The 18627-nt window shown below is 38.3% G+C and overlaps 1 protein-coding gene across 7 annotated transcripts in view; it reads left to right on the top strand.

Annotated features, from left to right (window-relative positions):
• Window positions 1-17862, top strand: part of LOC144033251 (muscleblind-like protein 1) — an 89206-nt gene extending 71344 nt beyond the window's left edge. For 4 of the 7 annotated variants that reach the window (XM_077541236.1, XM_077541237.1, XM_077541241.1 and 1 more), the window contains 6 exons: window positions 7314-7553; window positions 9724-9874; window positions 11279-11314; window positions 13142-13233; window positions 13505-13578; window positions 14247-17862. In XM_077541236.1, the coding sequence (XP_077397362.1) occupies window positions 7314-7553; window positions 9724-9874; window positions 11279-11314; window positions 13142-13233; window positions 13505-13561 (576 nt within the window). In that variant the 3' untranslated portion in view covers window positions 13562-13578; window positions 14247-17862. The remainder of the gene's footprint in view (window positions 1-7313; window positions 7554-9723; window positions 9875-11278; window positions 11315-13141; window positions 13234-13504; window positions 13579-14246) is intronic. The other 3 variants (XM_077541238.1, XM_077541239.1, XM_077541240.1) reach the window with 3 other exon arrangements.
• Window positions 17863-18627: the final 765 nt, after the last annotated feature.

Raw genomic sequence — 18627 nt, 5'->3', positions numbered from 1 at the left:
TATTTCGTCACGTTGATTCGTTTCAAGTAGGGGTGGGAATCGTTGACTGTCTCACGATTCGATTCAGATTTTTGGGCCTGCGATTCAATTTGAGTCAGAGTCTCGCCAGAGTCGTGAAGTTCAGAAGGTCAGGAGATCAGAGGAAAGGTCAAAGAAAAGAAAGATAAATCAAAGTAAAATCCAGCACCAACTAAACACTTCCTGCCATCCACATGGTTACAAAATCAGAGTCTTACGCCAATCTAAATTCCAACAAATTAAGGAGATCCCAAGAGACCAGAGGAAAAACTAAAGAGAGGAAGGAGGGAAGGATAGATCAAGCAGATTGAGATCCACAGACACCAGCACATCCAGTCCATCAAAGTGAAATTGAGCACCAACCAAACACCTCATTGCTTGGACAGTTCAAATGTTCCCGCCTCCTTCCCTAATGGAAAAGCAGCATAAGTGGCCAAATTGGGTACAACATCAACAGCGTTCCCGGTACACAAACAAGGGCAAGCTAATTGAAATAAAATTGATTTTAGGACATTTAAAATCGATTCTGAATTGTACTAAATAAGAATCGTGATTCTTATGAGATTATTTTTTTTTTTTGGCAAGCAAAAACAGCAGCCACCAAACATTTATTTCACAAGCCAGCAAAGCGATTAGCCTTTGAAATGTGGGATGTGTCTAAATATTAAAGACACTTCGCCTCAAACAGCGTCTGTGTGTAGACTTTAATTATGTATCCAGTTTGTGTACTCGACACTACAACCATTACCATAATATGGTCATTAGCCAGACTTAAGCAAAGAGGAAGTGACATGAATAAGGGTGAGCGCTGCACACATTATCCCAGTCCCAAGTTTCTCAGAATCACCGCGAAACTTGTCAAGAATCGTTCCCTTCTTTCCATGAAAGCAATCAGTCACATGATGAGCGCGCCGCTCGTCTCGCTGTGCGCAGCTAATCATTAATTGGACTGCAGCGCCATCGCATCCATTATGGAGCCCCGCCCTGGAAACATTTAACATCTAACAGTGGGCGGTCAGGTAATTGATGGCGGCGGCGGGGGGGGGGGGGGGGGTGACGAGGAAGTCGCCTTGCAGACGGCATGCGGGGCGGATCGGTGACAGGACGAAATAGATGGTGGGAGCAGACGGGGCGGAGCTACGAGGAAAATCAATTTGGAGACCTGTTGCGGTCATCAAGGGAGAGGCCCCCGGCGACGATATCAGACGCGGGCGACAGAGCAGGCTTTAGATTTCATTGCAGTTGAGTCAAGTGTCACGCTGGAGACGAGAGCAAGCTGGCCTGCCCGCAGAGCAATTAGCATGAAAAGCCGTCTCGGTCGGCGGTTGAGAGCGTTTGCATTCAAGCCCGCACAAACAGATTACAAAACATTCGAAGCGAACATCATATCCACAACAACACATCACATTACATAGGATTAGCATTTTTCATTATTTTTCTTTGCATGCTGTCACATGTGGGCATTAATCCTGTTTATTTCCCAGTCAACTTTTAATTAATAATAATTATTGTTTTTATTATTGTTTTTATAGTTGTTATTGTTATCGTTTTTGTTATTATTGTTGTCCTTCTTCTTCTTCTTCTTCTTCTTCTTCTTCTTATTATTATTATTATTATTATTATTATTATTATTGCCTGAGTCAGAAGTCTCGAAATCCGGTCGTAGAGAGCCCCCTATCTAGCCTGTCCGCCATGTCTCCCTTCTCCAACACACGTGAACCAAATAATCAGGATCATTATTAAGCTTCTGCAGAGCTTGATGATGAGCTAATCATTTGATTCAGGTGTGTTGGAGGAGGGAGACATGGAGAAAAGGCTGGCTCGGGACTTAGAGACCCCGGGCCTAAGTCATTTTCCACTTTTTTTTTTTTTTTTTTTTTTTTTTTTTTTTAAGGACACAAGAGAAAAGCAACACATTCAACAAACATGACATTGCCATAATTTGACCTTTACATATTACTATTTTTTTTTTTTTAGCAAACATGATTTTTATATATTAATTTATTATTTTTATTTATTTGTTTGTTTACTTTTATTAGGCTAATAATTCTGTTTTTGGCGTTTCATTTTCATTCATTTCACTGTCTTGTACATTTTATAATGAAGACACTGGTGTCAAACTCAAGACCCGTGGGCCAGATCCGGCCCACGACATCATTTTATGTGGCCCGTGAAGGCAAATCATGTGTCGACTTCATACTTCTTGTAAATTGTCACCAATATGCGATATTGTAAGCTTTTTGTTACTAATCCCTCTGTCAAATTGAAATATAGTTGAACAACCAGTTTCAAAACGACACATCAATATGCTGTGTATATGTGATAATATAAGGCGATCATAGATTTTTTTGGGGGGTTAAATCATAACGGCCCATTGAGGGTAAACTGTAACTTCGATTTGGCTCATGACAAAATAAGTTCAAATATATTCAAATATCAATATTGTAATTTCAATAATTATTCATTTGTTTATTGCATTATTACAATAATAAACTAGTGCTATAAAATGTAAGGAGCTCATGACAGAAAAGCCATTTTAAGATAAACAAGAAAGAAAACAAGTCAACCATTATTATTGTTGTTCTTTGGTCGTCGTTTTTATATTCATATTTGTTTCATGAATTTCATTTTTCTCATAAATTGTGGTCTTTTCATTTAAGCTGACTGTTGTTACTGTGCCTTTTTGTGGCTTTCTTCCGGCTTCTGATTGGCTAAAACGGGCCATCTGGTGACATCATTGGTGTGAGAGAACACATTTTTCTTTCATGAATAGCCGTCCGTGCACATGTGGACAAAACCCAAATTTGCTTGTGATTTAGCCGCCTTTGGTCATCATTCGCAACACAAACTCAATCAGGAACTCACTTTGCTCAAAATAGTCCAGCCAGACAGATTTGACTTGCTGCTGTGCCATTCAAAATAAACAGAGCTGGAATTCTGTGGAGTATCGTGCGCTGCACTCGGCGGATGCGTGACACACAATTTCACTCCATCGCGGACAAATCTCCTATTTTAGAAGTTCTGTCAAAATGTTTTCCACAACTCTCCGTCTTAAGTCTCTTTCTGTCTGTCTTTGCTGAAGTGCTTCCCAAGTGCGCCGCTTCATGTCTCACAAAAAGTAGCTGCGCTTCCATGATCTTTTTTTTTTTTCGCAAAAATAAAAGTGATATTGTACTATTTCGATAAAGTAAAATTTGGATTGGTCGGTGTATCGATTGAAGAGCGTTTCACTTCTGAGGCGCAATTCTCGGAACGTCGGACGTAGGAGGTGCTCGTGATGTTAGCGGGAGATGGACGCCCGGTGTTGTTTACATTACTTTAAAAACACTCTCCCCTCATTGGGTGGGTTCGGGCATTTAGTGTTGGTGTTGTGTGTTTGCGTGCTTGTTGCCGGTGGTAACGGCCATTTCTCATGCAACGTGTATTGAACGTTGGCTCTACAGCTAAATGGCTTTGTGCTTCAAAAATTTGTTATCCCCTCAGGAGGCATTTCCGACACGAAAGCGAGTGGCCCCGTACTTCCTACTTCCTGTAACCCAAAAATGTTGTTGTTTCTGAGTTTGTTTTTTGCTTTTTCTTATTTTCTTTTTTAACTTTTGTTTCACTGCTGTTTGTTTGTATGTTTATATGTTTCAATTGTTAAGGTTCCGGTGCGACCGGAGAGTGGATCCCAGAATCACAGAACACAGAGGAGTAAGCGAGAGGTTTTATTCACCAAAACACGTGAATATGAACATAAAGCGCTGGACACAGCCAGGAAAAAGGTTAACAAAAGGTGCTTGCAAATTGCAAGGAGGGAAATTAACACAACACAAAAAGACCCGAAGGCTACAAACCGCAAACAGTGTGCAGTATATGCAAAACACTTAAAAGGTACTCGAGAGGATCCTGTAGCGAACAAGTTGCCCACCGACCGTTTGTGGTTTTCTCAATAGTGCGCATGCGTCCACAGTTTATTAATAATATTTATTTTTTGAGGGTGCGGGGGGGCATCATCAGTCCAAGTCTGCTACAGGTTGAAAAAAGGGATTTTTATGTAGGTGGACAATTTTATTTTTGTGTAAAATCTTCTTTGATACCTTTAAGCATATAAGACTAAAATACAATACCAAAATGAACAATTCTCAAAACAAATAGTCAATTGCAAGTATATACAAATACACATTGGCAAACGTGTACATTCCTTTTCCTCGGTGATCGGGTGTCACATGACTACTCATGTGCAAAAAGTGTTTCCATGACACTTTTGCGAAATACTTCTATTTCGCAAGTCTCAAAAACCACCTCATGAGAGTGCAAAAACTTGTTTGCAATATTTGAGTTTTTTTTGTTGTTTTTTTTCAAACATTCAGTGTTTCCATGACCAGCTTGCTTTTGCGAAACATGCCGTTTGCGCAAAACTGAGTGAGGGTAATGGAAACGCACCTATAGTCAGTCACATGTTGCTTTTGACCTGCGAGCGCGCCTGATGCAAATGGTGAGAACGACGGTCGGTTGCCATGGGGATGCAAATATGATTAACGGGCCCTTCATTTGCTTCCGCACCTCAGCACTCTGGGCGGGTTACAGCTCACTCGAATGCACGATTAAGCACCGTTGAGGCGGACACGCCGGTCCACGCCGGCTGCACGGAACATCAAATTGCTCCAATTTGGCCTCCCTCTCTTTTCTGGCGACTTTTTTTTTTTTTTTTTTCCCAACCAACCACCCAACCGCTTGTCTCCTTGATCCCCATCTCTCTGTCCTTTACTCCGAATTCATCATATACTCCCACGTTTCCTCTCCCTCCTCCCTCCCTCGCCAACATCTGCCTGACAACAAGGCGGCCTCTTTTTTTTTTTTCTCAATAAGGCCAGTTGTGTATCACGTGCGTATATTTAGAGAGCGCCCAACTTCCAGCTCGGATCGGTGTTTGTCGATGATTAGCCGTCATGGCGACAGTTTGTGCACAAATTGCTTTATGAGCGCAGACAGAAAGGGACGGAGATATTAAATCTGTTTCAGTGCGATGGAGACTCGGCAGAAGCAGACTGAGCTCAAACAGAGATGATAAGTTTACCGCGCACCTCTTAAAAGTGTCAAAATGTAATTCTAAAGGAAGAAAAAAAAAGAAATCTCGTTATATACACACGCTATCCTTGTGTGTGTTGGTAAATGTGTCAATGTCAGGCCCTCTCATATTTCCCATGGGCCTCACTGAGCAGCCAGGCCCGCGTGTTCCACAACCGTTTGCTGCCCCCTGTCGTCCCACCGAGGAACAGCAGCCTGGATCCATTTCAATCACGCCTTGATGCGGCTTGATTGATAAGCCCGTTAAAAAAAGAAAAAAAAAAAAAAAAGAAAAAGAGCAGCAGTCACGCTCCGCTCTGCCTATCAATCGCGAGTGCCACCAACCCGTCAATTAGATTGATCGTCTCTGTGTGCCTGAAGTGATCATCAGCTTGTGAACAGGAGAAGCCGATTAATTCATTTGTCAAATGCTGAAGTAAATGAAGCTGCGGATTACTTGACGGCTTGTCTCTTTGCATTTTTAGAGTGTGTTTTCAAGTGATTTTTCTTGAAATAACGTTTGTCACATTTGGTCTCAAAGCGTTCCTACGGGTGAAACGTGGATATGGGGCAGCTTTGGGGCGCATTTTGTTGCTAAGGCGGAGTCAGGCGAAGCTTGAGACGCCTGGTCAGACCGGATCCAGTGGTGTCAGTTTGGTGGGGAAACTTGTGTACTGCAGTTCATAAAAAACAATGAATAAATGGAATAAATGTTTGCTAATAATTTCCTGTCAACAACTAGTTTATTTTTTAATTTATTATTATTATTATTATTATTATTATTATTATTATTATTATTATTATTATTTACTAAATTATATTATTTATTTAGTCTTGTATTTATATATACTTACCAAAAATATGACGTTTGAGAGACCTATACATGACTAGTGACTGAGAAAGAAAAAAATCATAGATATAATGGCGATGCTAAGCTAACGTCCATGCTTTCCATTAACTTTGCCACCCTCAACATGGCCGCCACATTGACCCGTGTTTTAGCCCGCACTAGTCTACCTTCTGTTTATCTATAAAGAAAAAGCGCAACCTTGCAAACCATGTGACCACTCGCTGTTAATTGCGCCACAGCGTCGTGTATTAGCCGAGTGAAAAAATGCAGCCAGTTCTGTAACTAACAGACGTAAACAGCTGATTTAGAAAAGACATGTCGAGCCGTATGAAAACTACTTTCTGTCCGTTGAATCTTGGATGTGTTGGTTCCGGTTCAGATCCATCAAATTGAGGTTCCACTGTACTTTCTGTACTAGAGCCTGACTGATATATTTTTCTTAAAGTGATAGTTCGGATTTTTTTTTTACATGAATCTCTATTTCAACCTCACCTCCAGTGGTGTGCGATCAGCACTGACTTTACCCCCTGAAAGCGTTCTGTGACACGAGTTCTGGTCCGGTTTTGGTCGAGAGGAAAATAGTCCGGCTAGTTGGCTGGGATCAAGTAAATAAGGCGTTTTTCTTCTGAAAACAATTTGTGTTCAAAAGAGTGATACAGTCTTCCCTCGCTATAACGCGGTTCACTTTTCACGGTCTCGCTGTATCGCAGATTTTTTTTTTAAGTGCAATTTTGCATATTTTTTACAGTAATATACCCATTTTATAAAATTTATGAAGGTTTGAACATTGTCAAAGTTTGAACAAGAGAGAAATGTGAGAACATGTAAATGCCTCAATGAGAAAAGTGTATAAATTGTGCGGTCGGGGATTTTAGAGCCTTAAAGCATTTATAAGAGTTGTAAAACATAAAGCTAACTACTTCGCGGATTTCATTTATTGCGGGTATTTTTTGGAACCTAACCCCAGCGGAAAACGAGGGAACACTGTACATTTGCATTACAAAACTTCACCCTTTGGCATAAATAGTAACATTCCGGTCAATTCTTTGCACAGCTTTCGTTGCTAATCTAACAAGCATTGCTGGCAAAAATTTGGAATTTCTCTGTTTTGAAAGACAGATCCAAAAAATGTCAGTATTTCGGGATACAAGGTTATGGTATAGATTTATGTGTGTCACTTGTGTACAACTAGTGGAAATGATTAGCGTACATAAAGGTAAAAATAATCGCCAAGTCGATGTTTGACGAGCCATCATTGGCCAATTTAATCAACCGGCCGATTAATCTGTTGACCATTCCGGGGTCTAAATTCACCTGCTGGCTCCCGCTCACCTGCAACATGGAACATGATAAAAAGTGGATGATACCGGCGTATGTTTGTGCCCCCCCCACACAGGTATGTCGGGAGTACCAGCGGGGCAACTGCACCCGTGGCGAGAACGACTGCCGCTTCGCGCATCCGTCCGACAGCACCATGATCGACACCAACGACAACACTGTGACGGTGTGCATGGACTACATCAAGGGCCGCTGCTCCCGGGAGAAGTGCAAGTACTTCCACCCGCCCGCTCACCTCCAGGCCAAAATCAAAGCGGCCCAGCATCAAGTCAACCAGGCGGCGGCCGCTGCAGCCATGGTAGGCCGTCCTCGCCGTTGTCTTGACAAGGAGAGCGTGTTCGACTGGACACCAGTGTTAATTTTCTCAACGAAAACTAAACAAATATAATTTTGTCAACGCGCATTTTTCGCCGGACTAAAACTAGACTCGACTAGACTAGACTAAGATCCTCATTAATAAATAATAACCGGAACTCAGTAAATCTATGCTAGCAAATGCAACATTCATAAACACATGGGACAGACACGAGATGGGTTCATGGTGAATGGTTTAAAAAAGTAAATTATAGTTATAAGTCAGTGGTGTCCAAACTGCGGCCTGGGGGCCATTTGCGGCCCGCCGTCCATTTTTCAGTGGCCCCGACATGTGCTAAAAATGGCATTTGATTCAGTTCAAATAAAATAAAAACTAAAATGTTTGGAGATGGTCAAAGTAAGAAGGGAGGGTATAGAAAAACAGGTGCCATTAAAAGCTTATTTTAGTTAACTAAAACTAATGAAAAAAACAAAAACTAAAATTCAAAAAACAATATTGTTACCGAAATAATATAAAAATATATAAAAAAACGAAAAACTAAATTTTATGTTTACAAAAGGAACTAAAACTAACTATAATTATAGCAAACGTCCTTCGTTTTAGTCGCTAAACGCTAAAACGTTTTTGTTGACTAAAACTAGACCAGTAAAAATTATGTTTTCTTGGACTAAAATGCTAGACGATATTTTGCATTTTATGGAAAATTGGCTGTAATGTCGTAATTGTCCTGATCGATTAATGATGTCATTAATCCGTCTCTGCGAAATGCGACATTACACGTTATATTTCATGTTTATCAGCAACAGATATATTGCTTCATCTAATGATCGAATCTGTGAATTTTTTTGTTTATTTTTTATTATTAATTAGTTGAAAAATCCTAATTGTGTAAAACCTAGTTAATAAAATATTAGGAATGCCTATTATCTATTTTTACTCATAACAATGTGCATGTTCTCGTTTTGTTGTGGTTGTGAACGGCATTGCAATGATTGTTTTTTGTTTTGTTTGTTTGTTTGTTTTCAACACCGACCCACAATGCACTGCTGCCCGCCTCCCCATGACGCAACCGCTTGCTGGTTTATGTTAATGCGCTTGAACCCCATTGGCCCATTGCCATCATGTGCTCGCTGCCTGCTAATTAAGACTCAATCGGCTGTCCAATCACCGAAGCGGCCCTTCGACGCGCCTTTCGATCTGGTACCTATGACTTTCTTCCGTCTCTTGGCCTGGCATGTGGCTGTTGTCTCCGAGATATGAGCTGACTTGAGCTGATGAACTGACTCAAATGGAATTAACGGATTTGCTCAAAAAGTGGCTTCCGCTCGCATTGACTATAACCGGGAGTCCTCCAGTTAAGGCGCACTCGACTTAAGCCGTTTCGACTTTACAGCGGTTACGCCCGGTTCGCCATTTTGGCTCCTCGTCCGCCATTTCGCCTGCAATGTTTTCCCCTCGTCCGCTATTTAGCCCTTAGCTAGTGCTAGCGCTTTTGCGCTTGTGGGATTATCTTTGGCTTTTAATGGAAAAAAAATGAATGTAAATGGAAAAAGAACATATTATGAATGAAAAAGTATTTATAATAAAAGTAAAAATTATACCAAAACGAAAAAACATAATAAATGAATATATATATTTATATATATATTAACTGATGTTTTTTTTTTTTTTTTTAAATAACGCGGGTTTCCATTATCGCGGGCAGATAACACCCTCATTAAACGAGGGAACAGTGATTGTTTGTAACAATCACAATTCTCTATTAGAAGACAATGACAAATTATTCTTTGGGCTTTTCAAATTAAAAGAATATACAGCCTGCAATTAAATACATACATTTTTTTTTTAAGTCAGTTTGTCACCTTGTGAGTCCATAATGCATGCAAATTGTATTGTTTTATGGTAGTCTTGCATGATATAGTCAACATTTTAGAGCTTATCGTGCTGTAATCTACAAAGTCGAACATGCAGATTCAACGCAGCTTTCGCCATTTAGTGGTCCAGCCATGCATCAAGACTGCACAATTGTTGTTTTTAATATTCATCACATGGAGGTCCATCATTTTATTGTCAGCATTTCTGTCCTCTAACAGTGTTCTTCCCCCCACTCTTTGTTTCATCCATCATGGTGGCCTCTCGTTCCCCTCATCAGGGGCTCCCTCCCGTCCTGCCCCCTTTACCAAAGAGACCCGCACTTGAAAAAGCCAACGGTGCCACCACCATGTTCAACGCCGGTGTATTCCAGTACCAACAGGCTCTGGCCAACATGCAGTTCCAGCAGCAGGCTGCCTTCATCCCGTCGGGTGAGTCCTGACACGCCAGCGAGCGAGCGAGCGAGCGAGCGAGCGCTTGCACTCCGCATGCTGACTGGCTGCTGAGGCATATGGAATGCACGCCACTTTTACGCTAATCGATACACTACGGTTCTGTAGTTAATCACAAAAAATGATCACATCATGTATTAACGCAGATTAATCACACAATTAATTTTGACCTCAGATGATATTTTGGATTGACAGCAGACGGTTGCATTAAAGTTAGCACAGGTTGTGTTTGAGCAACAAACATAACCGCATGCATTAAAGTAAAGCATTTAATAAATATTTGCGTATGACATGCTGAATATTTGTTTTTGTTAAACTATTGGGGTCTTTTTTTTTGTTTTGTTTAAATCATTTAAATTTTAAATTATGCAAGTAATTAATGGTTTAGGAAAAACAGGATGATGAGAGTGGGCAGTTGATCATCAATACATTAAATGTTGAAAGAATTAACACACAACAGCTGCTCTTCAAATTCGGGGGGCAAAAAATGTTGATAAAGCAATTCATATATATATATATATATATATATATATATATATATATATATATATAATTGTAAACATATTAAGTATAATATAGTAATAAGTAAATTAGTAAAAATGTAATATAATAATAATAATAATTATAATAATAATAATAATAATAATAATAATAATATCAATCATAATAATAATTATTATTATTATAATAATAATAATAATAATAATTAGAATAATTATAATAATAATAATAAATAAGTAAATAAAAAAGTATAATATAGTATATATATATATATATATATATATATATATATATGTTGTTGTTTTTTTTCATTTCTACATTAAATTTTCATTGACAGTTATTAGTTATTTTTGTAATTTCCCCAACTTTTAACATACGCAAGGCACCAAAAGTGCCCACTGAACAAAACTAAAGTGTACGTTGAAGTCGAAGCGTTAACTTTTAAGTTGCGTATGTGAATGATCAAAGGACACTCTGGGAATTGAGCTGCAACAATACATCACCGTCCCCGTCTGGATCCATATATGCAAACACCAAAAGTATTGATACTGTGTCTGCATTATGCACGCGTTTGTTTTTCAATCGCCATTGCGCTTTCATGTCGACGCGACCACTCAATCAACTGACAAAAACAATTGTGCATAAAAGAAAAGAGCAATAGATCCAGCTTTAATTGAGATATTTTGCCGTAAAATATGCAAATGAGCACATTTTGTATGACTGTGTACTAATTTCCTCTTACAATCATTTTGTGTGGTGATGTGTTGTCATCCAGGTGAAAACCAATCATTTCTGATTTTTATAAATGACCTGTCTTCATTTTTTTTGTTTTTGTTTCCCTCCCTTTCCACTCCACTTCCTGTTGCAATGCATGATGGGCAGGCTCGATATTGTGCATGACGCCTGCAACAAGTGTTGGTAGGTGCCAGCTTTCCTTACCAATTTTACTGATATGTGTTTTATGTAAAGATGACACCATATGAGATGAAACGTTATGTTTTTTAACTTTAAAATCACACTTGGTCGTATGAATTCCGTGTTATGCTGTGCTGCAGGTCTGCCTGTCACCTAATGCTTGTTGCAGTTTTTATGTGCCCCTCTCATCGCGCTTAACACCACATTATGCTGCCTGGCTATGAACATGAGGGATTTGACTTTATTAATTGTCGTGTAATATCATTTGTAAAAGCAATATACACTACGCTATGAAATTACTTTGAGTCTGTCTACAATTTATTCTGTTGGAGTAAACTCAAATCATAAATATATAGAGTAGTATTTTAACTGTCCCAGCAAAGGCTGGTCAGTGTTACTATTTTTGTCCATAAGCATCTATTGACACTCCAGTAAAATATCATATGCATACTTTATACTGTAACATGAATTTGAATTTGTGTTATCTTTTGAATGCCATTTTTAGTTTGTTATATTTCATCTTTTTTTCTTTTTCTTTTAATGAAAGTTGAGGCTTAGGGATCCACATTAATTATATGGCACATTTAATTGTGTGTGTGTTTTTAAGGAAATAACATTATATATAAATAAGTAGAAATAAATAATATTTTACAATAAGGCTAGACCATTAAAAAAAAAAAAAATCAGGGAAAATTGCCAGACTTAAAATCATTTAAAAAAAAATTACGTCTACGCTCAGTAACATTAATAAATTACACAAATAAATGGCATAAATGAAGTAGTTTTTATGCATCCATGTTGTAATTCAGATTTTTCTTTTTCCATAAAATTAATAAATCTTAACTATTGAGCACATAAGCATAGATTTTAAGGGGGAAAACTAAAATACCTGACATAAATTATAATGAAAGATTACATATATGGTAAACAAACGGCATGGTCTTTTTAATTTGCTGTTTTGGGGCACGGACAATATATTTATTAGGCTAATTGAAAAAACAAAACTATAATGAGCTTTGTTTATTTTTCTTCCTCCACAATATTTTCAATCCTATAGGGACAAATTTGCCAATTTGTATTTTTTTTTTTTTGGAGTTGCACACTTTTCATTGGGAGGATAAATATAGTCCATCGCAAGATTATTTTAGTTAACTAAAACTAACAACAACAACAACAAAAACATAAAAAAATTCAAAAACCAATTTCGTTAACGAAATAAAATAAAAACGAAAATGCTTTTTAAAAAACAAAAACTGAAACTGCATATAATGATAGCAAAAATGGCCTTCGTTTTAGTCTTTGATAATGAATTGAATGCATAAGCCTTTGGGGATGATTTTAAAGATGATTTGAAGTAGATTTATTTTGATATTAACCGGAATAAGGACGTTTGAAAGTGTGTCACACAGAAGTGACGTCATCTAGCAGTAGCCAATAGAAAAGCACCTTCAGATGACGTCGCTCCCATGGTGTAATTTTTTTATTTTATTTTTTTTTTAATATTGTGCACAAGTAATACACATTTAAAAAAATAATACTGAAACTAAAACTAAGCATTTATTAAATAACTAAAACTAATAAAAAATAAAAAAAAAACTAACAAAACCACCCTGAGAGCTAATTAAAACTAACTACATTTAAAAACCAAAACTCAAACCGAAATCAAAACTAACTCAAATGAAAAATTCCAAAACTGTGAAGATTGTACGTGTTGAAAACAGTCCCGATCGCTCATGTTTACGGCCCATCTCATATGCCGGCATACAAAAGATGCTGCTCATGAGCTGTGTGTCTGTGTGTTTGTGTGTGTGTGATCTTTCCCTCCCCAAGTACCCATGATGCACGGTGCTACTCCGGCCACTGTGTCTGCAGCCACCACATCTGCCACAAGTGTTCCCTTTGCAAGCGCCTCAGCCAATCAGGTTTGCTCCTCTTCTCTTTTCCTGCGCCCTCCACTGGTTGTCTGTCTCTCTCTCACACGCGTGCGTGCGTGCGTGCGTGCGTCCCTCCGGATGAATTATGAATGAAAGCATGAGGCTAAAATCTCTGTCAACCCGTCAGCTAGTATGATTGCTTCCATCATTGGTATGCTCGACGGTGAATTTGTCAGTGTTAAATATAAAATGCTTCTCCGCTTTGATTTGTGCATGTTGTGTTGTTTTCTCTCTTTTCTTTCTTTTCTTTTTTTTTTAGATTCCAATCATATCTGCGGAGCATCTGACTAGTCACAAATACGTCACCCAGATGTAGGAGCCGCAATCACAACAGTACGTGCGTACTACTCATCCTCCAATCAAAATGATCTCCTTTCCTATTAAAATGGGTTATATATATATATATATATATATATATATATATATATATATATAAGGCTGTTAGAGAGCGATAGAAAGAGATAGAGAAAAATCGAAAGAGATAGAGATACAAATATATAGAAAGAGAGATAGACAGAAAGAGAAGAGATAGAAAGATAAAAAGAGAGAAAGAGAGAGTAAGAGCGAAAGAGAGAGTAAGAGCAAAGGAGATAGAGCAAGAGCGATAGATAGATAGATAGATAGATAGATAGATAGAGCTAGCTAGCGCTATCGAGATAGATATAGCTAGCTAGCCATATCTAGCTATCTCGATAGATAGAGCTAGCTAGCTATATAGATAGAGCTAGCTAGCTAGAGCTAGCTAGCTAGCTCTATCTAGCTATCTATATAGCTCTATCTAGATAGATAGATAGATAGATAGAGCTAGCTAGCACTATCTAGATAGATAGAGCTAGCTAGCCATATCTAGCTATCTCACTATATAGATTGAGCTAGCTAGCTAGAGCTAGCTAGCTAGCTCTATCTAGCTACCTATATAGCTCTATCTAGATAGATAGATAGATAGATAGATAGATAGATCCCTAATGTAAATGTTGTTTGTGCACTTCTTCTTTTACCAGATGTATGTGGAGAGCCACGCACGAGCAGCCATTCAACAGGCAACCCAATTGGAACTTGCTGAATCCACGTGTCAACAACTGAGAGTTTGTGGGCGGAGTTCGCTCTCATCACTTCATGCACACCGCATAACATTGAACGAGCGCCTTCTTCTTCTTCTTCTTCTTCTTCTTCTTCTCTCCGTTGAAGGGAGGGCGCGTTTACCTTTATTCACCGGGCACACTTTGAATGTGAAGCGAATAAGACGATGCGCCGCGTCCGCTGAGGTAGAGGAGGAGTCTTTTGTACGTTGGTTCATTGGTTGTCTCTCATGTGTTTACACAAAAGGTGCACCTTATATTTACGTTGAAAGAGACGAAGGAAGAAGAATCAGACTGTGTCATGAAGGGTTTGATGTTCTTAGAAATCAACTACAACAAAAAACAAAACAAAAAGGCCATAACTTGTGCTAATACGCCAATGGTACTCATGCAAAGCAATCGGCTTTCCCTTTAAGGCGTCACTACTCGTCTTTGGTCCCGTCACGACCCATCACTGCTGATACGAAATCCTCAAATCTTCCACGACCAGGTCAACAACGATGGAGAATTAGTGTTCAGTCGCCATGACAACTGCTGGCGCACGTGTGGTTTGTTTGGTTTTTGTTTGTTTTGTTTTGTTTTTCCGTGGGTTTCCAACGGTTTGTTGGTGTCAATGTGATGGTGTGGTCGGAGATGCTTTAGAATAATAGGTTGCCCGAATTTTCCGATTTTTAGTCTTTTTTTTTTTTTGGGCGTTGTTTTTTGTGTGTGTGTGTTTCGATTTAAGCGGGGTACACACATGAATTTGAGCTTTTTCCTTCACTTGCAATAAAAGTTAGAAAAGGGCCGATTTTTAATGTCTGAACGATTACCCTGAACGGTGTGGAGTGTGATAAAATAGATTCTTACTCCTCAATCTCGGGAACCGTCGGGGCCGATCGTTGTAAATGTTGAAGCTCTGCAATATTTTAGAATGGCTGATAGTTAAATGTGTGGTCAACACAGGTAGAACCGTCAAAATTAATCAATTAATCGACTATCAAAGTATTCAACAACTATTTTAATAATTGAGTAATCGTTTGGAGCCCTTTTTTTTTTTATTTAATATAGTCCAAATCCTCCGATTTCCGCATAGCAACAGGGATTGGTCACTGATTTCTGTAGTCCTTCATGAAAGAAGATAATGTTCTTTAATCAAAATAAAACATAACGTGTTTGGTTTAGTGCTGTGAATCATGACGCCTTCATGTGACTGCAATTTTTTCTCCAGTACACCACAAACTATAAGGGCACTAAGAACACAGTTTGTTTGTTTGTTTGTTTTTCTGGTTGTTTGTAGGTTCTCTCACATTTTTAACTCTTTGACCGCCAAAAACGTTTAATAACAATTAGTAAACTCACGATGTATGCCACCATAAACGTTAAATGACGTCAACTATGTTTTATTTTTTTTATTTATTTTTTTTTAATCAATGGGCAGTGCAACATCTAAGTGCAGCGCTGTCTGGTCAATGGGTTGTGGAATCAAAAACACTCACTAACTATGGCCACCAGATGGCAGCATTGTATCTCTTTTCAATGGGCTTCTCGTGTATCAAATTACAATGAAACGTGACAAAATCTGATGAAATAGAACGTTTTCAAGGATGATGTGAATGGTAACGTTTTGATACCGTGTGGCAGTAAAAGAGTTAAAAGTCAGTTAAAAATCGATGTGTGTACCCCGCTTTAAGGATTGAGTGTCGCTCACTTTGTCACTTAGTTCCTTGTTAAGTATTTAATGGATGATAGTGCATTGAAAGTGACAAAAAAAACAACACTAAAGGTTACGATTGTATCCCTCATCTAAAGCCTTAGAATGTACCAACGCGATGCAACGAGAATCCTGATCCGTGCCATGCCAAACACTCGTTTGAATTCTCTTGAGTTGTATTGATCTCTGATTTTCACGCGTGTTCGAGTGCGTCTCTTTGCGTGTGCCCTCATCTTGACCTGAAATTCTGTGTCTTGTACGTTTTGATTTGAGTACAACTTGATGGTATAATGTTCGTATTTTGTACGTTATACATACCGGCCGGATGCATATTAAGTGTTCACTCCTCTCGTCTCTTTTGTGTTCCCGAAGCAAAGATGTTTTCTATGAGTGCTTAACAGTCCTCAATAGAAGGTAGAGGTGGAGTCATCGCTATGGCTACTGTCGCCGGCGACAACCGTTTAGTATTTTAACGATTGTAAGGTTTGTAACTAGTCATTTAATTTAAAGAAAAAACTATATATATTATAAATATATAAAATATTGTTCTTGGATGTTTTAGATATGTTATTTTCTACTGTATCCATTTCAAATAATATCTATTGTTTGGATATTTTTACTCTCCTTGGAAATTGGGCCATGTCGGGAAAACAAGCTGCATATATTTTTTTTTTTTCCTCAGTGGGGTCCCATGACAGGAAGTCCACACAAACTCAGCCAATTGCAAACAAAATGGAGGAGGGCGGGGGTAAAGCTCCCGAGGCGATAAAAGATCGACTTTTTGCACTTCTGTACATAGTCAAAAAATAAAAAAGAGAGAGAAAGAGAGAGAAAACGTGTATATTGAGATCTTATTTTGATTAAAAAAAAAAAAAAAAGTCTGCAATGACGGAGTGTTTTGTTAGGATAACCACAAAAAAAAAAAAAGGCTGAACAAAAAATTGCTTGCATCCAAAGGGCGCCGAGTTGTTATTCTCTAACCCCGCCCCCTTTTCAGGAATGGCCAATGTCGCTCTTCTTTTTTTTCTTTTCTTTTTTTTTAAATTAGTCAGCAGCTTGTAGTTTGCCCAGTAACCGTCCGGAGAAGGAGGGGGCGGGTCCACGACCCCCACCTGCACTGACAAACAACATAACACGTACTGTCTCTTTAACAGGGAGACAAATGCATGTTAAACATATAAACACGTTTAAAAAAAAAACACACAAAAAAACAAAACAAAAAAAACTACTAAGACTAAAGAAAACATGTTACAGAGAAAAACGTATTTACAATATTCATACACTATCAATATGTAAAGGAATAAGATATTTATAGAAAAAAAAATATAGAATAGTGGTTTATTTGAAAAGAAAAATGAAAAAAAAAATCCTGAGACTACAATATAGTCACCATTTGGAGAGACATACAGCACATATCTCAGTATGTTCTTCTGTTCATGTAAGCTTCTTTACAAGATAAAAACCGACCGACCACAGCAACATTTTTGGGGTGTTTGGTCAACCAGACCGGATCATCTCTCACCTGCGACCTTGCGCGCATGCTTTGATAGAAGAAAAACATTTGTTCGATTTGTTTTTTGTTTTTTTTGTTTGTTTGTTAGCTTGTTTTGTTTTCTCTACTTGTAGCGCTAATATGATGTATTCCGCCTTCTGCTGCAGTTTGTTTCCGCTTGTTTAACTGCCCCCCCCCCCCACTCCCCCCGTCCCCTGTGTGCCAGTCAAGAGATGAAATGCTAGTCTAAAGCCATAAAATGTTGAATATGAATGGAGGTTTGTTTTCCCAGGGGGGCTGCATTGCTATATTTGATTCTTGCTGTTATGGATTAAAAAAAAAAAATGTAATAAAAAAACAAACACACAAAGCAACTGCATACGTGCGTGACTTTAAATGAAGTATGGTACAAGGATGATGGGTGATGTGAGGTTGCATTTGTTGTTCTTCATTCGAACCTGAAGCTGATTGGTCCTCCCGTGTCAACAGCGGTTCTTGCCCCTTTAAGAATCCACCCGGAGCCGAATGACTGCGACACACCATCCGGCCACAAGATGGAGCTGTCACTTTGTCAGGTTTGGTTTTGTGGCACAGGAGCCAGATTCTGCAAATATATAGCAGTGGAAGGTCATGACATTTATTGTATTGCAGTGATTCTCAAATGCTCCTGAGGGTACGTGAGATTTTAAAATATATTTAAAAAGTATATGTAAATATTTCTATAAAATAAAAAAAAATTATATATATATATATGTATATGACTCAAAAGACTGTAACTATTTTTTGTTGTTGTCATAATTAACACTGCTTTTTATTTCCAAGTCGTTCAAGAGACCACACAAATACAAACAGAGTTCCAAAGTTTAATAATAAATTGGACAATGATGGCAAATGAAATGAAATGCTTTGCCAGCACTGGTTAGGGGTACTTGGCTGCAAAAAAAATTCACAGGGGTACATCACTGAAAAAAGGTTAAGAACCACTGTTGTATTAACGTATGTGTATTCATTTTTATTATTGTGGCTTGTAGTAGTGTAGAGCCATACTGCCTCATAGTATACTAAGAAATGTTTCTAATTATTTCTATACACAAGAGATATCTTATACACTGTGCGGG

This window comes from Festucalex cinctus, chromosome 13 (genome assembly GCF_051991245.1).
Source record: "Festucalex cinctus isolate MCC-2025b chromosome 13, RoL_Fcin_1.0, whole genome shotgun sequence".
NCBI lineage: Eukaryota > Metazoa > Chordata > Actinopteri > Syngnathiformes > Syngnathidae > Festucalex > Festucalex cinctus.
The sequence above is the reverse complement of the archived record's forward strand: the minus strand, read 5'-3'. Positions and strand labels throughout refer to the sequence as shown.